At 52.1% G+C, this 26,662-nt stretch overlaps 2 protein-coding genes across 5 annotated transcripts in view; both read left to right on the top strand.

Moving 5' to 3' along the window:
- STK10 (serine/threonine kinase 10) overlaps positions 1–11,918 on the top strand; it is a 52,375-nt gene extending 40,457 nt beyond the window's left edge. For all 3 annotated transcript variants that reach the window (XM_075509787.1, XM_075509789.1, XM_075509788.1), the window contains 10 exons: positions 2,510–2,640; positions 4,626–4,749; positions 6,001–6,180; positions 6,422–6,514; positions 6,677–6,806; positions 7,218–7,342; positions 7,871–8,059; positions 8,375–8,500; positions 8,774–8,887; positions 9,003–11,918. In XM_075509787.1, the coding sequence (XP_075365902.1) occupies positions 2,510–2,640; positions 4,626–4,749; positions 6,001–6,180; positions 6,422–6,514; positions 6,677–6,806; positions 7,218–7,342; positions 7,871–8,059; positions 8,375–8,500; positions 8,774–8,887; positions 9,003–9,143 (1,353 nt within the window). In that variant the 3' untranslated portion in view covers positions 9,144–11,918. The remainder of the gene's footprint in view (positions 1–2,509; positions 2,641–4,625; positions 4,750–6,000; positions 6,181–6,421; positions 6,515–6,676; positions 6,807–7,217; positions 7,343–7,870; positions 8,060–8,374; positions 8,501–8,773; positions 8,888–9,002) is intronic.
- A 6,784-nt stretch (positions 11,919–18,702) lies between these two features.
- Positions 18,703–26,662, top strand: part of SH3PXD2B (SH3 and PX domains 2B) — a 79,631-nt gene continuing 71,671 nt past the window's right edge. For both annotated transcript variants that reach the window (XM_075509784.1, XM_075509783.1), the window contains exon 1: positions 18,703–18,920. In XM_075509784.1, coding sequence (XP_075365899.1) covers positions 18,849–18,920 — 72 coding nt within the window. In that variant the 5' untranslated portion in view covers positions 18,703–18,848. The remainder of the gene's footprint in view (positions 18,921–26,662) is intronic.

The raw sequence follows: 26,662 nt of genomic DNA, 5'->3' as shown, positions 1-26,662 counted from the left end.
TCTCCAGGCAAAGCCTGGGTTTGTTCTCCCTGACTATGGGACGCCTGTCCCAGCCAGGCTCAGGGTGGCACAGCACACGGAGCTGGGTTAAGCTGTGCCATGGGCACGTGGCATGTCCTCAAGTGAAGGAGAAGCTCTTGGTGGAGCTGCTGCAGGTACATGTGTCCTCTGCTGTCCCAGGCCACTGAAATCTAATGTAAGTCCGATGTTTTGTAGCTATTTTGGGTCCCTGAGAAGTGTGAAATAACTGTGCCACTCACCTGACTTGTGCAGTTGTACACAGTCAGAGCAAGGACAAGTATGAAACCCAAAATGTGATTTCCTAAACTTTATCCATTGCCCATCACTTTGCTGCTCTTTCCTAGAACACCTAGCCCAAGGAGAAAGCTTATTTGGGCTGGTGCCTCTCTCAATTTTTCCAACCTGCCGTACATCTGGCCTGGTTTGTGTCAGCAGTGACTTGCACGAAGACCTCCCAGGCTTTTTGGCTTTTGCTAAGGCTTTCTGGAGGCTGGGAATGCTTGTGAGCCAGAGCCGGGCAGGTCAGCATGGCTTAGAAGCAGAGACAAAGTAACTGGAATGATGTTTGCTGAGCTTCAGAAGAAGAAATGTGTGTGTCTTGAGGGGGCAGAGTGATGTGTTGCACAAGATCTTTATCCGATTGCCTGCATGAGTGATAGCTTCCCGGCACAGAAACATGCCCGAAAACCATTCTCGGCAAAACTTTCCTCCCCTCCTGTCTCCTGCTGTGAGCATGAGAGCCAGAATCCCCCGCAGGAGCCCACGATCACTGTGGATCCCTAATGAGGGAAGTGTGATGCTCTTGCATAGCAATTTACCCCTCCTCACTGCCTTTCCCATGACACCTGGTCTCCCTGAGGCCAGCCAAAGATTAATATAATGCCACATGTGTAATTGCTCTCCCCAGTTGGTCCCCTAGAAGGGGAAAAGAGCTTTTTGGGTTTTACAGGGAGTAAGTCTCAAAGAGATGGTCATGTTAGATCACAGTTTGAATTGCCCCAGCTAGAGGCAATGCTCAGAACAAAACTAAATGGCATGTCTCCGAGCAAGGCATTCAAGAAGAGCTGTTTTCCAGGAGCGATGCTGCTGGAGGGCCCTGGGAAAGATGCCCTGCTGACACCTCTGCTTTGCACAATGAGCTGGAAGCGTGTGTGGGGGGGGTACCAGGCTGTGCTGCTCCCTCCTCACCCAGGCTCCTTGCCCAGCCTTAGCTTCATGGGGTTAAACTCCCCTGCTCTGCCCTTGCTTGTGTTCCTGGTGCTGCTGGATTGCATGCACAGGTTGCAGCAAGAGAAGAGGCAGCAAAGAGTTAAACTATTTCTGGTTGTAAATGCTAACTATTACATGCTTTTTATCACAGGCTAAACTGCAAAGTTAAGGTGAGTCTTTTATTACCAGACTTTTTGTCCAGTTGCTTATAGTTTAGTCCGGGTGGGGAAGTTTTGGCAAAAAGTATCCAGGTCTTTTTTTTTTTAGAAAGATTAGGGATAAGAAATTTACAGGTGAGTTTAGGAGTTTCTCTGGCTCTGCCATTGCAGCAAGCTCTCCAGGGGCTTGCTTTGGGTAGGCTCATGTGAAGCTCTTCTGTCATCTTTTATATCTGTAATGGTCATCATAGTAAGAACAGTAAGAGCAAGAAGACTTCAGGGAGCCTTTGCTCATTCCACCACTGTGCTTTCCCTGTAGGACTGCATGATTCAAGTTGTTCATATCTTCCCCCCCCTCCCCGAAGAAACTGAGTCCCTGGACGCAGTCCTTCAGCCAGGCTTGGCTGCTGACCCTGCGGAGGGACGCTGACCTGCTGTGGCACTGCTGGGAGAGGACATGGTGCTCCTGGCACTTGTCCCTACCTGTGCTAATGAAAGTGAGCCTGGGCTGTGCTTTGTGGAGGTCACTGTAAGGGGCTCAGAGCTGGCTGTGATTAGCAAAGTATTGTAATGAGGGCCAGAGGGACACGAGCACTGAGCCTTTGGGCAGTGCTGGCTTGTTTCCCCATGGCTCCATCTGCAATTGCAGCCTGATGCAGGGGCCTTGCCTGCCTCGCACCTGCAGACGTGTAGGGGGTACCTGCGGGTCAGATGGCCCAGCAGCTTTAAAAGGAAACATTGCAAGCTTCACGTTGTGTGGATTCCTTGGCACTGCAGTTCAGGGCGGTTCCAGCGTCCCCATCAGGCTTCGCTTTAGTTGGACACGGGGAGGAAGGGTCTTCGGGTGGTGGGTTGTCTCTCCTCCAGGTCAGGTTTCCGCAGGGTGGAAGTCACTCTGTACTGCAGCGTGGTAGCAAAGGCTCTGTGGCTTGAATGGCAGCTCCAAATCTGCTGCTGGCTTGGTTTGGTTTGTTTTTTTTCCCCTTGGTGCAGTTTCCTTGCTTATGTTCTTCATTAACAAGGGCATCAAAATTTCCCTGAGGCTTCCAGCTGTAGCACCCTGTGCAGCAAGCTGGGGAGCCGCTTCATGGCCTCTTCCTTTCCTCCCCTGCCAAACTCAGGATTCCCGGATGCAGAAGAAGACACTGAAACGAACCCGCAAGTTTGTGGTGGATGGAGTAGAGGTGAGTGTCACCACCTCAAAGATCATCAGTGAGGATGAGAAGAAGGATGAAGAGATGAGATTTCTCAGGCAAGTGGGTCACTGGGATGGAGGGAGGGCAGGGTGCCGAGTCGGGGCAGGATTTTCTTCTCCACAAGCAAATCCAGGAGCGACCTGAAGTCCTCTCATTTCTGTCTTGGTCCCACTTGGACAGGACAGCTGTCCAGTGTGGACATCACTGCTTTTAGCCTTTCCTTGGCTGTCAGAGGGCTTGCTGTACCGCGTAAGCTGAGCTCTGTTTGCATGCAGGGGAACAAGGGATGCATCTTGGGGATAAGATGCAGCAAGGCTATGATGAGGGAAGCTTCTGCTGCGGCTGGCTCTGTCCTCTGGGGATGACTGAATGTGTCTCCAGGGCTGTAGATATGCTGGCTCAATGGAAATAAGCACAGAAATCTTCTCAAGATGCTCCTCTTCCTTTCGTTCTTGTATCTCCTCAGACTTCATTAACAGAAAGGCCAAGGGAGTTGTAAACTCCTTGAGCATCACTTAATATTCATGGGTGTATCCTCCCTGCTTAAGCCTTTATGACTCCTTTGCGGATCTTATAGCTTTCAAACCTCCATGGCCTATTCTCAGGGAGAGAAACAGCTGTTTCTAGCTTGGTTACTATCAGTAGCAGCGCTGAAATGAAAAGGCCCATAAAATAATTTAAAAACAAATTGTTTTGCTTGATGCCCTATTCTAGGCTCCCTTGTGCTGCCCTGAGGAACTCCCTGAGAATATAATCTGTCCCAAGCACCATGTGTCCCTGTGGCAGCTTTATTCCTAGACCCTGATATCAGATATGTGCAGAAGCTCATTAGCTACTCAGTTTCATGTGAAGAAGTGCATATAACCCCAATACAACATGGGGAGCGTGTGTACTAGCGTACAGGGAATTTGCAGCCACAGCTGCTTTCTCCTGGTCCTCTCAGGTGTGGTGGCATCCCTGAAAAGAGGCTCCTTTTTAATTTTTAAATAGTGCCTGCTCCATCTGGGAGAAGGGATGGAGAGGCTTGGATTGCAAAGCATTGAGTCCCTGAACACCTTTTGGGAGAAGTGGTTATTCCCTTGAGACTAGCTTGCAGGCACGACCAACTCTCCTGGCATCTTGATTTGCACTTAAGGGGCTTGTCTCTGGCGTTTTGAAACACACCAAGGTATTGATCTGAAGGCTAGCTTAGAAGAGAGCACATCATATTGCACCAGTTGATTTAACGGGGCTTGAGTTTGTTTTGAAAGAAGAAAGTGTTCCAAAATGCTTTTCCCAGGAGGGCCCCCAGAGAGGGTTGTACTCAATGTGTGAGGCTAACGCACAGCAGCGGGGGTCATGGTGGGGATCCTGCACGGGGAAACTGCTGCTGCTGGTCCTTTTGCGTGGTACATCAGTGATTTCCAGCTTGGTCGGGCACAAACATGGCAAATGGGCTCAAGCACAACCATCTGAGCAGAGGCTCCCTTTTACTGGGTGTGAAGCTGGATGAGGGGAGTGATGCAACGTCGTGGTAGATAAGTCAGAATTTGGGAAAACTGCCCTTTCCGCCACCCAGGCGTGAGCAAGAAGGGATGCGGAGTGCAGGGGCCAGGCCAGGGCAGCACCAGCTTGGCCTGAGCTGTGTTTTGAAGATCAGTGTGCGCTTACCCAGCTGGCAGAACGGGTATTTTGGGTGCTGACTGGGAGAGCGTTACCTGCAGCAACACCTTAGGAGCTTTGACAGGGGTTGTTTGAGAAGCTGTGAATGCTAATAGGCCTTACTTGTGAAAACTGACAGTTTGCCAACAGTTAACGTAATTAGCATCCTGCTTCCTTGCAGTGCTCTGGTGTCACAGAGCCTGAGAGCTCATCCATCAGTTGGCATTTACCTCCTGCCTGTGCTCAAAGCAAGTGGCAGGGCGCTACGGGATGGCCGTGCGGCTTTCATTCCCTGCTGAAATGGTCTGGTTATTGATTTTGCCATCTCTGCTCAGGCACACGGCTCTGAACTTGTCCAAGACTGTGTTTCTCTCTCCCCCTCCATTTTAACCCTCTGCAGGCGCCAGGAACTGCGGGAGCTGCGTCTCCTTCAGAAGGAGGAGCACCGAAACCAGGCCCAGCTCAACAGCAAACACCATTTGCAGCTGGAGCAGATGCTCAGGCGTTTCGAGCAAGAAATGACGGTACGTGAGCAGGGAAGGGGAAGCTCCTGGCATCTGCTGGTTTGACTTCTCCCCTGCAGATGCCCTGCAAGCCCTCGCCCAGGGCGATGCTCTCTGGGTTGCAGCAGTCCTGGGGCATCATGTCCAGAGGGAGCAAGACCACGGAGGAAGCCCTTTGGGATTCGAGGGATGGGATGTGTTTGTGGAGGACAGAGCCTTTTGTGTGCGTTAAACACTTGCAGCCTCCAGCTTGGGAAGCACTGACTGCCATTGCCTGGCATGGTGTAGCAGAGGAAGGGTTGTTCTGGACTTTCCCTCTTCAGTGATCTTTTCTTATATGTCTGTTCACGACTACTGTGAGAAACAGTTTATAGTGCTGTTGTATCTCAAAGAAAAAAGCCCTTTAAATAAGAAAGCAGTGTGGACAGAATGTGAGAGCAGGAAAACTAGCAAGTTTGAGTATAAATTGAATAAAGATAAACTAGGCTTACATACCTAGTCCCTCTGTGGGCAGCTTATGTTGAAGTAAAATAATTTTGTAGGTAAGTCCCTTTAAAGCTTTCGTGAGGAATCTTTTAAATACCCTTTTATTAATTCACCTAGTATGTGCGCCTGGTAACCCCATCCCCTCGCGGCAGGCTGGGAGCCATCACTTATTCGAGTGTTCTGTTATATTTCTAAAGTCTTGACGTGCCATGTCTGTGAATTCCCATTTTAGCAAGTCACTTCTTATTTGCGAGATTTATCCACAGTACAGTGCGATGTGCAAAAGCCCCAAACCCTTTCCCTGGGGCAGTTTGCAACCCGCTCCCATTGATACCCACGCACTCCATCGCTGCTGCTCACGGGGAGGGAGAGATTGGACACAAGGGCGCTGTCGGAGCGCAGTGCCCTCAAACTTGGAAATCCTGGTCTGCAGAGAAAGAACTGTTATGCTTGAGCTTCACTGCCTGCTAACATTTGCCCAGGGCTATGGGTCCCAGTGGGATGCTGTAGATCAGGACATAAGCAAGGAGAAAGGGTTGAAATGCACTAGAACAAATTAAAAAATGCTTTGGGCTCACACTAGAGCTGACCCTGCCCTGTGTGCTTCATGGGCCGTTATTTGAAAATTTCTTTCCTCTGCGTTTAGTAAAGAGGCTCAATTCAAGCAAGGACAACCCACTCCCCCCTTTATTTTTTTCTTCCCTTTTTTTTTTTTTCTTTTAAACTTTTGGAATGAAACGAAGCACAGAGGAGGCTGAGGTTGACCTCTGTTCCCTTCCCATACAGACAAAGAAGAAGTTCTATGACACCGAACTGGAAAACCTCGAACGGCAGCAGAAGCAGCAGATTGAGAAGATGGAACAAGATCACTCGCTGCGCCGGCGGGAGGAGGCCAAGCGCATTCGCCTGGAGCAGGAGCGGGACCATGTCAAATTCCTGGAGCAGCTGAAGCAGATGAAGAAGGAGGTAAAAATGGGGATAGGATGGAGGAAAGCTGGTTTCCTGCATCTGTTTCTTCCAGGAAAGCTTCAGCATTTCTCCATAGCAGAACTTGAGAGGGAAGTAGTTGTGGGTGTTGTAGCAGGAAGCTCTTGCTTTTCTTTGGTATATTTGGGTGTTTCCTGAGGTCCATCTGTTCAGTAACATTAGGTGGGGTTGTTCTTGGCCTAAAGTTACATGCTGATAAATCTCATTTCCCTCCCCAAAGGTCAAGAACGAGGTTGAGAAGCTGCCACGGCAACAGCGCAAAGGGAACATGAAGGTGAAGATGGATGACTTCGCCCAGAAAAAACAAACCATGGTAAGGCTGAGAGAAGATTGCCACAACTCCAGGATTGGGAAATGTGTAGTAGACAGAAGCATCCTTCCTCCTTGAGGGATTGGCAGTTTCTAAAATACCACCAGATGCTTTTCAAGTTGCAGCAGAAGGAGGGCTTGTGGTGGTACTGCTGTTTTCTTCCAGGAACAGGAGTTTTTGGCCAAGCAGAAGGAGGACCTGGAGCTAGCCATGAAGAATATAACAGCCCAGAACAAAAGAGAGATCTGCGACAAGGAACGCGAGTGCCTGAACAAAAAGCAGCAGCTCATGAGAGGTGGGTGGCAAAGGCTGAAAAGGAGGAAAGCAAATGCTGTAACGATGGGTTTATCCAACGCTGGCTCTTCCCACATAACAGATGCTGTGACAGAGTTGCAAGCTGGCAGGGATAGGATTTAGAAAAAACAGCCTTGCCAGATCCTGTCTAAATGTTTAACAATAAAAATACTTAGCGCTTTAATCTTCAAAGCGCTTTACAAATACGAACCAATTAGGCTTCATAATTGCAAGATATGATTCTCTGATATGGTTTGCAACCAGTTTCTCCTGGAGAACAGGAGGTGAACGATCACTCCCCACATCTGCTGTACTGCTCCCGTGTGTAGGGATCGCTTGTGCTTGGGATGCTGCCTGTGATCAAGCTGGGGGGCCAGGGTGGGTTGTCTCCTGACCCTTCTCCCTTCCTCAGACCGGGAGGCATGCATCTGGGATCTCGAAGAGCATCAGCAACAGGAGAAACACCAGCTTGTCAAGCAGCAGCTAAAGGACCAGTATTTCCTCCAGAGGCACGAGTTGCTCCGGAAGCATGAGAAAGTAAAGATTTAGCACCCTCCTACGCTGGTGCTGGTTGGCAGGGTGCCTGGGTGTCCCCAAAAGGGATGTTTCCCTTCAGGCTGTAAACTGGGGGGCGGAGGGTGGGTTAGGAGTTAAGAGATTTGGTCATTATTAGTGAAAAGGGACCAGAATTACACCCGGATCAGCCTGCTTGCTTGGGATGTATATTCTGTGCTGCGTGCGTTTAACGTACAAGCAGCAGTTGTGAATTTTGGGGGCTTTTCTGGAAATCTGTCACTGTCCAGTATGTGGGATGGCAGATTCCCAGAGGAGGGAGTGAAGACTGGCACATCTCGTGGTCATTTCTGCTTCCTTCCAGCCCCCTTCTCTGCTTTCACAGCATGTTCGGTAGCTGCCCTCAGCTCTTTTCCCATTGGAGTTGTCTGTCACCAGCCACCTCCTTGCAAATCCCAAGTCTGCTCTCCAGCTCTCTTTGGTCTCCTCAGCACTTTCTTGTTGGCCTGAGTTGTGTCTCCTCCTCTGATACCTGTCCCTCTGCCGTTGCAGGAAAGGGAGCAAATGCAGCGATACAACCAGCGCATGTTAGAGCAGTTGAAAATTCGGCAGCAGCAGGAGAAAGCCCGGCTCCCCAAAATCCAGCGGAGTGAAGGGAAGACGCGGATGGCCATGTACAAGAAAAGCCTTCACATCCACTCCAGCGGGAGCGCATCTGAGCAGCGGGAGAAGATAAAACAGGTCAGGTCCTGCAAAGGGCACCAGGGCTGAGGCTTGGCTTGCGGGTGAAGTACTTTGCTGGCCTACTGGCAGAAGGGAAGTTGGAAAAAGGCAACTGTTCCCAAATTTCTACTCCACAGCAGGGAGTCAGAGGTCTTTGCTTTTGTGGCATCAGGTGTGATTTTCAGCGCTGCTTCCATCATGACTATTGTTGGGAAGCATCCTCGGAGCTTTTCTTTCTTTCCGATATAATAGTGCAAGCTGGTCAGTCTCTTAACTGGCTTCAGAGATCAGAGCGACGCTGCCTACACGGGCACCTGCTTTTCTCTCTTCCAGTTTGCTCAGCAGGAAGAGAAGAGGCAAAAAGCAGAGCGGCTGCACCAGCAGCAGAAGCACGAGACGCAGATGAAGGACATGCAGGCCCAGTGTGAGAGCAACATGAACGAGCTCCAGCAGCTGCAGGTACCCATCCCTCGTGGCCCAGCCTCTCAGAGCTGCCTGTGCACTGTTTCTGCTCCAGCACGAGGAGCACATTGTAAGAAGTGGCTGCAGAGGACTTGCAGTGAACTAGAACTGATGTCCCCTGCTCTGCCTTGAGAGGTTTTTCTGGCCGTGTCTAAACGTGCCCTGGAGCTCAGAGCTCTGAATGCCTCTGGCCAATGCAAATCCTGTTCAACCACAGGATTTACAGTCCCAGCTACTTAATGGGTGTTCTGTTTTGTGATCTGTGTTTAGAATGAGAAGTGTCACCTCTTGATTGAGCACGAAACCCAGAAGCTTAAGTCTCTGGATGAGAACCACAACCAGCACATGAAGGAGTGGCGGGACAAGCTGAGGCCACGGAAGAAGGTAGTGCCTCCTTGGTGTGAGCAGGGTGTCCTGCTTGGCTGGTTGGAGGGGACAGTGTCCCTAGCTCCAGTACAATCTCAAATACATGTCTTATGTGTGTTTCCTTCTGCTTAAGGCCCTGGAGGACGAGCTGAACCAGAAGAGGCGTGAGCAGGAGATGTTCTTCAAGCTGAGCGAGGAGGCAGATGGACAGACCCCGGCATCCCCGACCAAACACGCCAAGTTTGTCCCATTCGGCTCCACAGAGAGCTCATAACACCTCGCAGCTGGCAGGCCACCGACTGGTACTCGCTGTGTCCTCCTGGGCTGCAGGTGGGCAACTTGGACTTGGAAGACCCTCTTGGCAGCCTCTTCTCACAACAGCAACCTCCTGTCCCCTCACTCTGTCTGGGATAAACGTGGCCTCTGTCCTGCACTGGGGGACGCTGACTGGAAGTTTTGGTGGCTTTTCCAGGAGCTGGCCTGCTCAGCACAGCTCCATGCTGGGAAGTCGGGCAGGACCCTTTCTGTAATCGTACTTGCACTGTTACCTGGATGTGCTGCCTCTCACGTGAGCCTGGTGCTCACTGGGCTTGTCAACTCGGACTGAAGCAATAACCGCTCTGAACAGGAGAAACAGGCGGTGGCTCCTGCCCTCTGTGCGGCAGTTATCAGCTTCTCTCTCCACTGTGGCTGCTCTTCCTCCCAGTCCTCTGTAAGGACTAGTCTCGGGCAGAGCAGCTTTGGCATTGTCTTAGGCTAACCTGGGCCTCGTGGCCCCCCAACACTTGCCTTAGATTTATTTCTATCTACTGTGGCCCTTTTTTTTCCTCAATGGAGACAGTGATTTGGAATGTTTTTGCCTTTGAGGAGGGAGGTTTGGGTTTTTTCTTTCCTCTTCCTCCCCATACAGACTATGCAGAAAGGGGACTGGCTGGACATCCTTCCAAAGATGCTTCTGCTTCTTCATTTGCCGTGATTGCTGGCACCACAGTCTCTCTGGCATCTAGCTAACACTATCTTATCAGAGACTGGACTATGGCATAATTAAACTGTTCAGCTGGCTGCAGGCTTTTGTCTCTTACGGAAGTGTACGTGCATGTGCAGAGCGGGAGGTTTGTAACGGTGCTTAGTCCTGCAGTGAAACAGTGAGGTATTGGTCACAGTCATCTGCCTTCTGGACAGGACAAGTGAGGGGCAGAAGGGTGTTATTGCCAGAATTCTCATGGTCACACATGTGCTTGAGATTTTTTTTTTTTTTTTTTTAAGTGCTGTATATATGTTGGCCATGTGGATCAGCCAGCCTGGCCACTCTGCAGTCAGGGTTATAGGCTGCAAAGCATCATTTGGAAGGAATAAAGGAGTCTTGAAACAAGAGATGCAAGGGAAGAGGAGATGCAAAGACAGGTCACGGTGGCTTGCTACTCTCGGCATCAGTTTCTCCACTGATGTCTCATCTCCTTACGGTGTGCCACAGTTTCTTGGATGATTCTCCTGGCTTCCAGCTTGGAGTCACGCTGCAGAGCGGCAGCGCAGTGGCAGGTCCGGCCCTCTGTCCTTTCTGCTCCGTGGTGATGTGTCTCGGCTGGGCTGCCTTCCTCCACCTGCACAAGGCAGTGCTTGGCTGAGCTGCTGGGTAGGACCCAGAGCACAGACCTGGGTAGGGGGACAGAGACCTCACTGGGCAGCACCTTCTTCCTTACACAACCAAAAGGTGTAAGGTAGCACTTAAGTTTTTCTCTCTGTTGATCTCTGGACAACATTGTTTGTTTTAGGCCTGCTTCCTGAGCAAGAAAAAATGTCTCTGCTTAAAAAAAAAAAATAAAAATGTTATTTTAGGGTCTCATGTGTTGATTTAGAGACATACTGGCATTTCAGAAAAAGGTGGTATGTGATGTACTACACTTCTAGGTACCTAGGTGAAGGAGCCAGCCCCCAGGTCTTTAACACCTCTTTTATCTGAGAAGTACATTTACTACCCATTTAGAGTTCATAATACATATTTATAAGCTTCCTGCGAACTAGCAAGACTACATCTATTTGGGCCATTCCAAGTTTCTTCTTAATCCACACCGTTGATGTCTTTATTAGTGAGTATAGCCTATGGAGATCTTAAGGGCTGGGACCCTTTGCAAGCAGACTGCATAGCAGCTTTTCAGTAACTAGCCTGTCCTCCTAGGAAGACCACCTGTCCCATCTCCAAAAGCATTGACTGTGCCTTTCAGATATGATAGCACCAGGTTGGGAACTGATGTAAAATGAATGAATTCAGGGGGTTGTTCCTGAACAATGTGCTGGTTTGAGCCTTTTAATTGCATTAGAAACGTGTGCTGGCAGCCCCAGCAGTTTTGTTCCTGGTCCTATTGGGGTCAGGCTGGACATATTCTATGAAATGGTTATTGTCACAGAAATCAGTACCCGGTGCCTGTCCTTTCACGTTACATGTGACTTGCAGAAGGATGTCCTGCAGCATACTGTCCATAACATACCTCCTCCAGCTGAAGGGCATTGCCGCCTCTGCTGCTTTGCACCAGCCCAGGGAGTGTCAGCTCCCTCTGGATATTGTGCAGCCATGGGGAAGGAGACTATTTCTGGGGACTTTTAAAGAGCTGATGTGATGCCCTTATGGTAAATCTGTTGTCCCTTTCTCCAGTCCAGCTTATTTGCAGCCTGGAGCTAGCAACATAGTTTTGCTTTTGCTAATAGATGGTGGGAATGGTTTTGTCCCCTGCCCTTTCCCTATGCTCTGTTACCTCTCCGGGTGTGCCGAGGCTCTAGTACCATGTTCCTCTCCTAGGAGAGGGCAGGGGAGCATGTCTTCTGATTGTCATGTTTACAGGGTGGTTATATTTTTTCCCCCTCTCAAAAGAGGATGTTTTTGTTGTTTCCTGTTCAGAAGGAACCACGAATAAACCCAGTTTGTTTTTGAGGGAGGATGGGATGCCATTTTTTAAGATGTGGCTTTGAATAAAAAGGGTTTTTTAATATTTTGTAAAGTGTCTTCAGTGGGGCCACCATTATGATGTAAAGACTCTTCTAATAAAGTAACAGACTGAGAAACCTGGGCATGTGTCTGATTTCCTGCCTGATACCCTGCTGTGGCCTTAGACCAGCTTTCCTTCTAGTCTGGGTTTTGCTGACTTACAGAAACCTCCAGAGCCAGTTCTGGCATGTGAACCATGCAAGACTGAACTTCCACTTCTTTAAAATAGCTAGTTGCTTCAGAAGCACTTCTGCTGCATGCTGCGGGTCAGCGGCCATCACGTCTTTGCTAAGAAGGTGAAACTCTGGTAGACAGAAGTGCAGCAGCAGTTGTCTTGATGGCTTCGTTGTGTGTTAAAATAGTGCTCGGCTGACCCTGCTTGGTGAAGAGGGAGTATTGCATCCTCTCGCCCGAAGAGTGCAAGCTATGTATGCATGGCATTTTCTTCCTTTTTTGTTAGCTTGTCTGGCCATAACAGAAGATCCCAGTCAAATGCCTCAGCTCCCTTGTTTTTTTGGGACAAGGAGGTCCTAGGGATGCCCCCCTGTCTCCTCCCCACTCTGCCCTCAGCTGAGGAGCTCTTGGATCCTGGAAATGTGTTACGAGGTCAAGATACAGATCACATCTTCCCCTGTCAGTGCAGGGGGAGACCTCTGCTTGCTCCCCCAGGCTGCTCAGAAAAGCTCCCATTGCCCCTGTAACCAACCCCAGGGCCTGCGTGGTCTTCATTTTGTGCTTGGAGATTTTTACCTGCTGGTTTAGTTATGATTTCTTTCATCCAGATGCCCTACACCAAGCAAGGACACATGGTGTCTAAGGGCAGCTTTGACACGAGCCCAGGGAGTTGGTAGGGTATTCCCCTCATTTTCTGGAAGGTTGCTCTGGAACCTGCCAACTTCTACCTTGGGTTTCATGAAGGAAATTATCTTGCTACCTCTGTCCACCCTGGCTAGGTAATGTCTCAGGCTGTGAGTTCAGATGTGAGGTGGTGAAAGGGAGAGAAAGTTGTTACTGTAAGTTAGTGGCGGTGGGGTTTACGTGGGCAGCCCTGTGGTGAGAGAAGGACAAGAAAAAGCATGAGGGTGCCCATCTCGTTGCTCCATGAGCTAGTAAGAAATGAAGTAGCTGAGGACAAATAATTAGCCATCTTTTTTGTTTGTATGTACCAGGACTGCACTGTCCCCTGGGACACACTGGTCAAAAATGGCCTCATTCAATGTATCCCAGTGAAGCAGAGGATCTCATGGGAGTATTTAACTTCATCTGCATGTCCTTGGCAGTGCCTGAGGGGAGCTTCAACCATGAGGATGCTTATATTTATAAATATGTCAAAAGTACTGTGTATTCCAGAAATAACTGTTATCTACCATTTCAGCAATGCTGAAAACAGAGCAAAAGTAAAAATCTTTCTTAATTTTTAAAAATAGAGATAACAGCCCTGAAAAGTTCCTGGTGCTGCAGCAGCTGTAGCATTCTCAGTTCTCCTCATTACATCCTCTGCACTTTGTGTCCTTTCACGTCTGGGCTCCAAGCTGCTCCAACCTGCCCAAAGGATTTTGCAGTGTTCCTGCTATGATGGGGATGATGAAACTCTCTGAGGGAAGAAAAAGCAGGGCAGGCAGGGAGAGTCATGGAGTTGGGGCTCATGCCTAACTGCTTTCCTCCTATGGCTGCATCTGCTGTCCCTCCCTCACTGCAGGAGGGCAGACAGAGGTGAGCACTGCTGTAGGCACCTCCTTCAAAAGTCATCTGCACCCTGTTAAGCCAAATGCTTGCACCTTCTCCTGCTGCAATGGCCACTGGTTTAATTCTCCAAATGCCAAACTACACAGGGCTTGAGCAAACCAAGCCTCTCCAGAGGCTGGTCTTCTGCCTTGCTGATGGGGTTTGTTGTTGCCCTTCTCCTGGGTGGGATGGGGCTGGGTGGGACACGTCGCCCTGGCGCTCCACTTGCCCTCACAAGCACCTGCTGGGACTCCCCTGGGCCTGGTTTCCAGGCTTGCAAGGGTAGCAGGGGTGATGTTTGCTCTTCTTTCTCTTGTTCACTAGATGGCACGCACACTGAAACAGCGGCTGCGGAGCCCAGCTGCTGTCTGCACAAGCGCTGAGCTGGAGCTGAGCTGTCCCCTTGCACTGAAATGTTTGCTCACTCTTTTTCCTGGATTCGTCATTTGCTATGGCACACCTTTCACTGGATCGGTGCTTCAGTATTTTGTTTCCCACTCTAGTGTTGTCCTCAGGAGTTTTCCAGGGTTCCCCTGCCCACTGGCACACGTGTGCCAGGACAGCCTCTCCCTCTCTGAGGGCTGAGCATCCCCTCCATGGGGGCTGCTTCTCCCTGCTGCCATACCTCTGTGCAGGATGGGTGCAATCTGCTGCCAGGCTGACTGTGATGGGTGTCATCCACGCCACACAGCTAAAACCAACAATCCTGGGGTCAAAGCAGTGGAAAATCATTGCTGGTGGTGGCTAAGAATCAGCGCAATCCAGCCCTGGTGATATGGTGGGTAACCACTGCTCTACTGGGCTTCAGCTGCAAAGATTTGCCCTCTGTTGTAGCAGCACAATTTTTGACTAATCTTTGTGAGAGAGCTCGGGGAAGACAGATGCATTTGTTCAGTACACAGGGGAGGACCAGAAACATTTACCCACCTAGCACATACTCATAATTCTTAAATTAAAAAAGCAAGCAGAATTAGCGGACTCTGTGCCAGAAGGACTGCAGGTGCTGTTTCCTCTGCAGTTCAGGGCTCATGGTGGGGCACCGCTTTCTCATCCCATTACATCTCTGACACCTGACAGACCTCAGGGATGGCCCAGCTGTGCCTGAACAGCTGGAGCCTGCTTACAGCCAAGTGGAAACCATTTGCATGTCCAAGCTGATGGCTGGCTTTTCAGAAGTCATTTGTCCTCTTGCTTTAAATTGCTCAGCTGATCCTGACAGAAAGAAGGGAGAGTGCACATGGATCAAGGAGGCCTTGACTCTTCAGTAGGTGGTGAGCTCACCCGTGTAGTTATTTTGTTTGGCTTAACAATACTTCAACCTTTGGTTAGGGCAGCAGGAGATGACTTGTTTATTCCAAAACTCCCCTCAGTTGCACCTGTACCCTTGTACCACCTAACCTCATCATAGGAAGTGCAGCTGCCAGATCTCTGCTGCTCCTACAGCCACGCCACCAGAGGTGTGGGCCAAGCATGAGGTCCCAGGTCAATCACAAAACCCTCATTTGGGCTCCCTTAGCAAATGCTTGGCAGTTTCCTTGATAACCTACTGAGGTGCAGTAGAGCCCAAGCCAGGCTGTACGTCTCCACAGCCAGCCTCCCAGCGTGCCTCCCTCGGGAGGCAATCAGGTCAGCGTGCAAAGCCGCGCTCCGCTCGTCTCAACAGCTAGTCAGCCTTGTTAATTAAACGCAGGAGCCATTTTGCAGTGTTAGCTGCAATTGTCTCCAACGTCTGCTTGTTCCTGGGTGCTCATAAGCTGTCAGGCTGCAGCCAGTGCCCGGTGCTGTTGGGGTCCAAGAGCAATGGGGTCCAAGATCTGCTTCAGCAGGTTATGGTGCTGGGGAAGCAATGCCGATGCTTAAGTGCTTCTGATTGGATTTGTGCAGTCGCTTGGCTCTCTGCCAGTGTTTGTAGGCCTGGAGTGGGTTTACACTGGAAGACAAGGATAAAGTAACCCCCTGTGTGTAACAATCTGGCTGTCTGATACACATGATTTATACCAGATATAAAGGAATGGCCTGACAGCCCAGCAGCATGTGCCATGGGGCCACATCCATGGCAGTACACAGAAAGGAGCTGGAAGGGTGATGGCAGGAAACCAGGATCTGGTCCCTGGAGCAGGTAGGTCCAAGATGCTGTGAGAGCTCATTCATACATTCTCCTTTTGCTTCCCATGTCGCACATCTCCATGTGGGGACCTTGTGGCACAGGGAAATGGATTTATCAGCAAGGGAATACCCAAAGGTTTTGTGCACCCCGAGAAGGGGAGGTGGGCACAAAGCTTCCTCAAGCAAAGCACTGTCTGTGTCCCTCTGGGCTGCTTCAAGCTCAGGAGTGAGCTGTCCTTCGCAGTGTCACCGTGTGGTGTTCATTCTGTCTCTTGTGGATTACCAACTGTGGCTGCAGGGCCAGGATTAAAGGAAAGGGGGAGGCCAGCATGAAGGTCGCTGATGAAGGTGCATGGCAGTATGGTGCTCCACAGTGGCTGGGGATGGCCTTGTGGAGGGGGAATGCAGGGAACAGGCATTGTGGCTGTAAAAATGGGCAGAACTTGTCTCCCGCCCTCCCAAATCCACCATCTGGCTCTGTGCTAAAGTGACAGCCTGGAGATAGGATTTCTGTCCCCTCAAGTCTGTGGCCAGTACGAGATGAGAGAAGCACAAATAGAGATAAGGCTCCTTTTCAGAGCCATCTCATAGACTTCCCTGCTTGCTTCTGCTGTGGGTCCTTACTGTGCTGGCCATCAGGGCAGCTCTCCTGCCCTGTTGGATGTGCTGTGCAGGGTCCTGCAAGTGCAGGGGTGTTGCAGCTGGTGGCACCTGGCACTCTGGCTGTTCATCAGCTGCTTGTCCAGCACTCCTCGCTGTCCTACACCATCTCTGTCTGCTGCAGCTATCATTGCTTCTAAAGCTAGACCAGACAAATCTGGCAAGAAAACAGTTTAGCCTCTTCATGGATGCTGTACCTATAGGTCAAAATGCTCTCTGAATTGCATGTTCTCAATTTGCTCTTCCCAGATGGGTTTTTTAATTTCCCCCCACCCCCCCCAACTGGTCCTAGCATTCATGGGTAGTGAGTCCAAGGTGTGTGGATGGTGGCCTTCGTGTTAATGTACAGATGGACTGGGCAGCAAGATGATCAGTCTGGCTATGTTGTTTTCAGTGCATGAGGGATGTAGGGTCAGTCTGTGCACTCCTGTAAAACCAAATTACCAGACTGCATCCGACCAGCTCTGCATATACACAACCAATGTCCTGAGCACAGTCACCCTCACCCCGCTGCCCGGCAGTCCCACAGTCACTGCTAACTAGAACAAACCAGCACCCGAAGCAGGAGGGACGGCTGCAGCTGTAGCATTTGTAACTCAGTTGCCTTAATTCCCCCCACCTTGCAATTTAACATCTATTGCATTTTGTTTAGCGTGTTTCTGTGCTTTTTTTGGTGGTTTACATATCCAGTTACCTGCTTTTATTATCCCTGTGACCCCCTTGCCTGGCCTTTCCATCCTCAGCTCTTCAGGTTACATCCTTTGCATTGCTCAGTTGCAGTGCTCTTAGCTGCTGTCTACCCTGGTTTTCTCTTTCAGCATGTGAAGACCAATAATTGTTTCATTCGTCTCCTAATCCCCCTTTCTCCAGTGTTCCACATCTCTTCAAGGTACCTTTCTTCTCTCACCAACGTGATGCACAGCTGCTTTGGATGTTTTCCTGACCATCCTTCGGAGGATTCATGCATCTTTCAGGGCTTTTAAAACCAGTAAAACTCTATCTGCCCAAGCCTGGGTGCTCCACACAACATCAAAAGCTGCAGTTCTGCTGTCTGTCGGTGCTTTCCCAAGCTTTGTCACCTGATTAGCACTTCAAGGTCTGGCCCCAGCATCCCTCATAAATGTCAGGGCTTTCCTGGTGGGAGAAGGAAGGGAGGGCTCTCGGGGTCTCTCCATGGTCTCCTGCCCACCTGCCTTCAACACGTGCCTGACTGAGGAGTGACAACAGGGCCGGGGCAGGGAGGAAAGCAATGTGCAGCTCGTCCACAACTAAACCAGCCCTGTAGTGGCATGCCAGCAGGTGTCAGGGAGGTCACCGGTGGTGTGGTGTCCCCTTCAGACAACCTAGCATCCTTCCTGCAGCTATCTCTGCAGGGGCACTGTGGTCTAGGGCTTGGCTGAGGGGGAGGAGGATGAAGATGAGCCCTTTGGGAGGGCAAGGGGGGGGGGGGGGGCAATAAAGCCCTGGCAACCTGCCTGTGCCTCCATTAATTCTCTGGGGTGGCTGTAGCAAAGTTAACAGTATAAAAAGAAGCCACATTTAAGGAGCTGCTAAAGAGTGAGATGAGTTGTTTATGATTAAATTAGACTCATATGAAAGCTAATGACCTGCCAGTGTGAGCCTTGGGTAACTTTATAATGTAATTAAAAGCCCAACGGGGAAGAGAGCTGTGGAGAGAAGCTATGTGTTGAGGAGCTGCTGGGAAGATGGAGGCCGCGGGTGGCACTGATGTAGAGAAGTGCCTGGTCTCTGCCTCGTCTCCTCCCCTGCCCCAAGGGCAGAGCTGGGCACCGAGCGTGGCATGAGGGGGTGGGCTGCCAGGGCGGGGAGGCGGGTTGCAGTGGCTCAGCTCCCAGGGGCATGCGGGTTGTCCTGGGTAAGGCAGTTCTAGTGATCTGACCGTACCAACAGCCAACAAAGCTGCCTTCTGCTCAGTTCATTTCCCGGATCCTTTAGGGATACGGCTGTTGGTGACCATGTCAGCACCGCCTTGGGGGCCGTTGTCACGGGACAAAAGCAGCGAGAAGAATCAAAACCTGGTGATGGAGCCCACGCACAGGCCCACCATGCCGGGCAAGCCCGGACCCCCCGCCAGCCCCGCAGCCACCTCCCTGCGAAGGGCAAACAGCCAGCTGCACCCTCCGAAAAACTCTGCCCTCCCCAAGGACGCAGCCGAGTTGTCTTCCCCTCTCTATCTGGGGGTGGGGGGACCGCGGGGCGGCGTACCCCCTGCCAGCAGCCGGGCGTGGGGCAGACACGCGTGGGGCGGGCGGTGCCGGTCGCCCCTTTAAGCGGGCGGTGGCGGGGCCGCCCCGCCGGCCGGGATAGGCCGGGGCGGGCCGGGGCCGCCTCCCGCCCTCGGCAGCGGGCGGCTCGGCTCGGCTCGGCTCGGCTCGGCGCGGCGCTGCAGGCTCCGGTCCCGGCTGCGTGCGCCAGTGCCTCCCCCAGCGCCGCCGCCGCTCCCCGCTTCGCCGCTGGCGCCGGGCTGCGAGGGGCAGAGGCAGAGGCATGCCCAGGCGGAGCATCGCGGAGGTGAAGGTGCTGGACGTGCAGAAGCGGCGCACCCCCAACAAGCACTATGTGAGTGGCGCGGCGCGGCTCGGGGCGCCCCGCTCCGCCGCGCCCGGCTCTGGGCAAACAAAGGCCGGGCGCTGCCGGCCCGCGGGCGGCTCCGCTCCCCCACGGACGCCCCGGCGGCGGGCAGCGGCCGCGGAGCCCCGGCCGCAGGGCGGGAGGGAGGAGGAGGAGGAGGAGAGTAGCGCTGCCGGGTCTGCCGCTCCCACCCCCGGCGTCTCCCGTGGGGGTCACCCGGTGCCCTTCCTGCCAGCGGGGGAACGCGCTGCCCCTCCCTCCCAGACCCCTGCTACCGGGGGAGGCGGGCAGGGACATCGCCGCGCTGGGGGGGCAGCGCCGGTGGTGACCCTGTGCGGGACCCGCCGGGGGGAAGCGCCGGGAGGTGCCCGTGAACGGCTGCGGGCGGGATTTTGCTGGAGGGGCTCCTAGGGCAGCACGCACCCGGGGGGAGGAGGCGTCTCCGGGGCACCACCGGGAAGTGCCTCTGCTTGCGTGAGGGAGCGGCGTTGGGCAGAGGGGCTCTGAAACCTGTTGTCTGCAGAGTCCCGGGGCAAGGGACCAGCTGGCTCCTTCCTTCTGCGCCTGGGACAGTGCCGCCGTCCCCGTGAGGTGTTCCCTCCTGTGCCCTGCAGCCCTTCTGCGTGAGCTGCCCAGGGAGCGTGTTCCTGCATGCTCCAGGGCATCTTCCAAACTGTTGTGGGTTTGTCTATTTTTGAAGGGGTTGGGTTTTTTCTTTTTTTTTTTTTTTTTATTATTTAAACTTTGGTGTGCTTCCAGGCATCTGTGGAGACCTTGTGGGTGAATCCTGGCAACAACCGTAAAACAAAGACCAAAATGTTCTCTCCGCCCCATTCACCTTAGACTGGGGTGACCCAGTGACACACTGTTCGTGGTGCGTTTGGGTTGTGAGGATGTGGTGTTTGCTCTGGCTGGAGCGTGTTGTGTCAGCGGAGCCAGGCTTTCTGAGCTCTTGGGGGATCAGGGGCTTCTCCAGGTCACCCTGGCTGGTTTGTGGCAGTGAGCAACAGTCGGAGGAAAGCAGAGGGCAGGCCGGCTCTAGCCACGATGGAAGGGAGGGTAAAGGGGGGCTGTTACCCCCTCCTTGCATCCAGGGATGTGATGTGGCTGCTGCTGCCCAACCCCTTATCACCGCTTCTTCCTCTCCTCCCCTGCCTGCGGCTTTATCAGCCCTGGCTGAGCCTGGCCCCAGCTCCAGACGTGTCCCCCTTCCTGTCATGTCCATCCTAGACTTACTCATTGTAGCTGGGTTATGCATCTGATCTGGAGGAGAGTGTACGTGAGGAGGTTTGCTGAGCTGCGTACTCTTCTGTTTGTCTTGGCGGATCTGTTGCACCACCGTCAGGTCCCGTAACGGGGCTCAGACAGGGTCGCCTGTGGCTGCTCCTCTGCTCTCCTGGGCCTTCCCATTCCCTTGCTGGGGCTGGGGGCTCCTTGTACCCATCCAGACCCGCATCCCCACGGCTGGGACATGCACCCCAAGAGCCAGACACAATCTGTTTTGGGCACTGTCCCTGCTTACCCTCCACCCGCAGGGGTGAGGTGGGTGGAGTTGGGCATAGCACAAATAATCTCTGTGAGGTTGGAAATCTGGGACAGAGGTGTTTTCTAAAAAGAGGGATGTATGGTGGGGCAGCGGAGCAGAAGCTCCCAGGGTGGTGGGAGAAGGTGGCTGCACACAGCTCATGACAGCCAGCTGTGCAGCTCGGCCGCCTGCTCCCTCCTCAACTGGTGGCTCGAGTCCTCCGCCTCTTAACCTTTCCCTGTACTTGTTTTGGACCAAAACCCAGCGGCAGGAGCCAGCGCAGCTCGCGGCAGGGGTGAGCCCAGGGAGGGGCAGGCAGCGTGCAGGCAGCAGCCTCCCTGGGGCAGCACTGGAGTGAATGGGAGCGCTTGCCTTGTTTGAGGGGATCGATAGGAACTAGGCAGATTCACAAAGCCACTTAATTATATGGAATCAAACCCTTCTTTTCTTTTTTTTTTTTCTTCCTCCTCCTGCAAAGAGAGGGAGAGGAGGGGCAGCAAATCATGGCTGAGTCATCTTTAGACCGTATCTGCTGGCATGCTGCAAATCTGTGTCAACCACAAAGTGTAGGTGTTAAACCTTTGCTCTCTGGCTTCTCACTGCTGAGCATAAATGTGCTCTCCATCCCCTAGGGCAGCTGCTTGCTGTCCCTGGGGAGGCTGGAGGAGCACACCAGCTCTTCCTCCCATTGCCTCTGTGCTGGCCTGACCGTCAAGTGACCCGCACTGCTCGGGCTGCTCTCTGCATCGGCGAGAGGCTTTTCTTTGCTGGACAAAGGTGCTGTTGTGAGGCCACAGCAGAAAGTCATGAATTCCAGTTTCCCAGAAAAGTGAGATCAAACCAGTGTTTCAAAGTCCTTATTGATGCCCGCAGTGGGGAGGGGCTGTAGGAAAGGCCAGCTCTCTTCAGGCCAGCGTAGTTCACCCATCACCTTGGTAATCGACACAAAAAGAGTTGTGTTGCCCAAGACAAAAACTTGTGGTTTTTTGCAGCTCTGATTTGAAGCAGGAGACACAATATTCCCCCAGACTGGGGGGCTTGGGCTGGGTGTAGGACCCAGCAAGGTGCTGGGAAGGGTTTTGGTAGCCAGGTGCCAGCTCAAATGCATGCTGAGCTGTGTTGGGACTTAACTGGGGACCTGAATGCAGTCTCATGCCCTCGAACATGTGTGTGCCTGTGAACGGCACTGGCTCAAATCCTGGTGCAAGAGAGCGTCAGTCTGGCATGCTGCTGTCTTGCTGCTTCTCACAGTGTGTCTGATGGCCATGCCTCCCTGGAAGGATACGCTGGGACAACAGTGCAGTTGTCCCATGTCCTGTCCATCCTCCTTACTGTGGTGACAGCCCAGTACCTGAGCTGAGGGTGGGAGGAGCTAGGTGGGTTGTTCAAAGGAAGCCCAGGTGTGTTTAAAGCCATTTGGGGGATAGGGGAAATGGGAACAGCCTCTTGATTGCTTTTCTCCTTGGTGAGGTGTTAAACCCTTTGGTGGGTACTGCAGTGAGCACTGCTGGCAGGGGTCAGGCTAAATTGCAATTAGCGGGCAGTGCTCTCCCCTTGCGTGCTTTTCTCCTTGCGGTCAGCCTTGTGCTCCTGGAAGGTTTTTGCTGCCATGGTGTTGGCATGGTGTGAGGCCGACACGTCTGCTCCCATTCTTGTCAAACCAACTCTGCTCACACATGTGGAAGGGCCGAGGGGAAGGATAACCAAGCTTTTTGCTCTGAGCGATGGGGTCCTTGAATTTGCTCTGCCGGCTGTGAAACCGTATCACGCTGGATTTCGGTGGCATCTCTCCTCGGCTGCTAACCCTGGCTGCTTCAACTGCACTTGTGCCGCTTGTGTCTTTAAGCTTTTTTCATGAGCAGTACCTGGAAGGGGCAGCGAGAAACAATCCTTTTGCAGGTGTTCGTTGCAGGATGCACTGCTCTGATCCCGTCAAGAGAGAACAACTGAGCTCGGGATCTCGGCAGCCCGCTGTCCAAGTGAAGAAGGGGAGTCCCATCCTTCAGGCAGTGGCTGGAGGGTCACCCTGCAGTGACATTTCCCATACAATCCTATGTTAAGTCATTACAGCTCATGCCCCTCGGGGACGCTGCTGGCGAGGGCTCCAGGGCCAAACTGCAAATCTGAAAAGGCAAAGTCCAAGAGCAAAGTTTAAAAATAATCATTCTGGGTGACAGAGTAGCAGACTGTCACTTCTATGGTCTGGCCAAGTCTCAAATTCTGATAAATGAATGTTTATTCAGAAAAGACCCAAAACAAAGCCATAGTTGAAACAGACTAAATTTTCCTTTAAAGGACTTCACATAGGATCTTTTTATAGTTTTGTGTTTGTTATTCTCTAGTAGAAGTCCCTAAAATAAAGCTTTTCCCTACTAAATCCAGATTTTGGTTGTTTTTTTGCCCTTAGGCAAGCTTCAGGACCTTTCATTTTAATACAGATGCAATTTGTGTGTTTTGTTCTATGTGTTAATAACAATGTCATTGAATTGCATCTTCATTTCTACCATCCCGTCCACCAAGAACACTTCTGTAGTTCATATAGTTTTAAATAGTTGCTCCAGAGCACAAACCAAAAGTATATATATACATCCAACAGGAAAGAAAGAGCAGCATGCTCTTTGATTGTGTTAGTTTATTGGAAAATCTGGACTATGCTCTTGCAGGACTTCCTTTCCTGGCCTCCATGCACACACATACCACTTTGAAAAAGGGAAGTTTAGACAAAGTGTGCAGCATGCATTTATTTTGCAAGCTCAGTTAACAAGATTGCAAACTTTAAACAAGGTGAATATTGAACCGCCATAATGCATACTGAACCACTTCATTTGTGGCAGCTGCCTTGCGAAAGTAATTAACAGTGCATGTTGGAATCTGGTGCCTAGATGATAGCATCTATAGATATTTTAAAACAAGTTTCATGGGGAGAAAAAAATTCAAAGAGTAAATGTGTTATATTTTTGATGTGGAACTTGTGACATGATCGTAGGTGTCATCTTTGCTCCTGTTCCTTGTAGTGGTGAGGCTGTTCATGGTTTCATTCATTGCCCAACCTAACCCCATTGCTTATCTGGAATTGATTCTGAAGCATTCAGAGAGTGCTTGAATGGCAAGAGGAGAAGGAGGGCTGCTGATCTATAGATTCAGTCATTCTTTGGTGCCTTGTATGTATAGAGCAGAAGATGTCTTCTGAAGAATGTGTGCCCCATGGACCTGTGTGTCATGGTCCCCAGGCCCTGACTTGCTCAGCTGAAGCAGAGTTCTGTGGGGACCTGGCACAGTATTGCCTTGTACAGCTGCGTTATTTCTGCCATTGTGAATCATGCTGGTTGCTTGGCTTAAGAATAGCGTTGGGGGATGACTCCCCCCATGCCATGTGAAGCATGACCATGCTCTTGGTATGGTGGGAATGTCCTGTGGGGAGCCAAAGGAGCTGGGTGCGTTTAGACCAAGGGAGCAGGAGGTAAAAAATGAATAGTGTGAAATCCATCCAGGGGCTGTTAACTAAACTAGGAATGAAAGAGAGCAAAAGCGAAACCAGAATGTATGAAGTAAGGCTGAACCCAGGAAGCTGAGTCTCTGCCACAGCAAAGAGTTTTTGAGCATCGGTGGCCCCCAGAGGCTTGAGGGCTTTCTCAGCATCCTCAGCAGTGTTTTGCTGCCGTATCCTGCGGTTCTGCTGTATCTCATCCTGTTTCCTGTCAGCTGGCTGATGCTCTCCTGCTCGAGGCAGGCCACAGGCAGGGCGTTTGGAGCCCATAGCTGGTAGAAATTTGGATCCGTCCTTGCACCTGGCCCTGCTCTGCTGCACAGCATTGCAGAGCCGATCGATCCTTCCTTCACCTTTACCTCTCAAGAGAGTTGGGGCCTAAGGGAGCACTGTTGGCTTTGTGGATGAGAACCAACACTCAAACGCAAACTCTCCCTTGTTTTTCTTCCCCAGTCATGTTACTTAAGGCTGTTGAGAACCTTGAATGTCGCAGTTCAGTGCAAGGGCCAAATCTTGCCTGGCAGATGGCCACTGAGGCGGATGCAGCTCTGTGTGGAAAGCTGGTGCTCGTACGCAATGCCAGCAGTGAACTTCGGCGCAGGGGCCATCCATCGCCTCTGCCCACTCGGAGGTCTGGTGACCTTGATCCCTCGCAGCTTTGCTTTGGAGGGGCTATGTCTAACTTCCAGCCATTTCACGTAGCAGTGGGAAGTAGGAAACGAATCCATATGTTTGACCTTCAGTGTGACTCGGAGCAAACAAGCGGGTACATATGTTGTATGGCTGAGGGGTCTGCACCGTGGCTGAGCGGGGCTTGGTGGGTTGTCCTTGGGGTCCCTGTGCTTGGTGTAACCCCGCGTGCATGCACTTCATCCCAGCAGCTTTGGCTGTGTGCTCGGGCAACGCTGTGCCCTGGCGAGCTGTCCAACAGCAGAGCGGGAAGAGCTGTCTGTCGCTGGGGTTTTAGGGAGGGTACAGTCAAAGGGATGAATCAGAGTGAGGGGAGGTGGCTGCTTTGTAGTCCTGTGTGGGCAGATTAGCTTGGGTTATTTGCTGCGGCAGTGAGGATATGCCTGTCCTCGTGCTGCCTGCATCCCCGTTACCCAGCTCCTCCCTGCAGCTCTGACTTGTTGCTTCTGCTTCTCGGACCAGAGGGATCACAGCAGCATCCCCGATGCCCTGCCGTTACCGCTGGGATCGCTTCTCCATGCCTTTCCCAGTGCTGTCTGAACCAGCACTACCCTTCTCCCGGCTCTCCCTGTCCACAGAGCTAGAGCGAGGGGGTGACAAGGTGTCTGGGGATGGAGCTGGGGGCTGGCTGTCCCTCTTCTGCGCCGAGCCTCAGTGTCCTGCAGCACAAGAGCCCCCGTGCTCCCCTCCCCGGCCCCGCGCGCCTGTGGTGGCGAAGGCTGATGGAGAGGGGCCAAGCACAGCAGCTCGCCGCCAAGAACTTTCTTTGTTTCCAGCCACCTCCCTCCTTTTTTTTCTTTTCCTCTTACAATTTCCCACTCCCTTTTCTGTATTAAACCCTGCTCTGGTTTGGCTCGATCCCTCAGCTGCTTCGGTTTCTCTGCCCCTTTGAATTTCTCGGCGCTCCTTTCTCGTGACAGCAGCCGAAGCTAAGGGACGAAGCTCTCGCATCGCTTCCCTGTGTTTCAGGGTTGGGGGGGGAGTGCGGGTGGAATAGAGAGACTGATGCTTTTTCCCCTCTGCTGGCAAAAGACACTTTAAATATGTGAGTTTTCCACAGAGAGGTTTATTGTACATAGTCTCCCTGGACCTGAGACCACACAGGCTCAAACCTATTGGAAACAGCTCCGCAGACAGCTCTGCCTCTGCTGGAGGCTGTTATGTCTGGCTTTGCTGTAGGAGCTCTGCTGAGTGGCTGGGGACCCATGCTGATGCCTGTTGGTGGCGGGTGGGCAGAGCGGCGTGTCCCTGCAGCCCTGTGGAGGTGTCTTTCCGAGTGACCGTGGCGTTGCTTTCCGCCCTGCCGTTGTTCGCATACATCTGGTGTAGCTGGCGCGGAAATGGGAGGGTCTCGGTGTGCGGGAGCTCTGGGCACGGGGATGCTTCGGGGCCGGGGAAGCTCAAGGATTGCTGCAGAGCCACCCAGGGAGGGCTGCTGGCGGGTTGTCGGCTCGCAGGGCTGTGTCAGTATGGGTGTGCTGCTCCTGGGCTTGAGCTGGCGTAGCTGGATGCTGCTGAGCTCGGGGTGGACTTGCTGCCTCGTTCAGCTGTGTGCTGGGTGCCAGGCAGAGAGCTCGCAGGCCAGCCAGCAGCTGCCCTCTCCCCAAAGCCTTACTTGTGAGCTTTATGTGTGCTCCCCCCCGCCCCAGCCAGGATGACTTGCAAGTCTCCTTGGAAAACTTGGGAAAACTCCTCCTGTGGGAGGAGAGAGGCTGAAACTGTAGCTCTAGGTTTTCCTGCAACTTCAGCCTGCCTTTTGCCTACTCAAATTTAAGCAGTCCAGGCTGCTTCCCAGGTTGTGTTTTGTGCATGACCTTAGTGTGTTTATGCAAGGAGTCCAGAAGTGATTCTTCTAGGAGGTCACACGGCTTCATGTTTCAAGAACGGGAAACTGTTTCTGTTAGGTTTTTTTTTTTTAGTATCTTCTTAATTCCATTGCCTCAAGTCAGCTGCTTGAGTCATCTCTCTCTAGCCACGTTGTTGTATGGGACAACATGCCTCTTGGGGAAGGTGCAAGACTGAGGGCTT

Source organism: Mycteria americana, chromosome 8 (genome assembly GCF_035582795.1).
Source record: "Mycteria americana isolate JAX WOST 10 ecotype Jacksonville Zoo and Gardens chromosome 8, USCA_MyAme_1.0, whole genome shotgun sequence".
NCBI lineage: Eukaryota > Metazoa > Chordata > Aves > Ciconiiformes > Ciconiidae > Mycteria > Mycteria americana.
The sequence above is the reverse complement of the archived record's forward strand: the minus strand, read 5'-3'. Positions and strand labels throughout refer to the sequence as shown.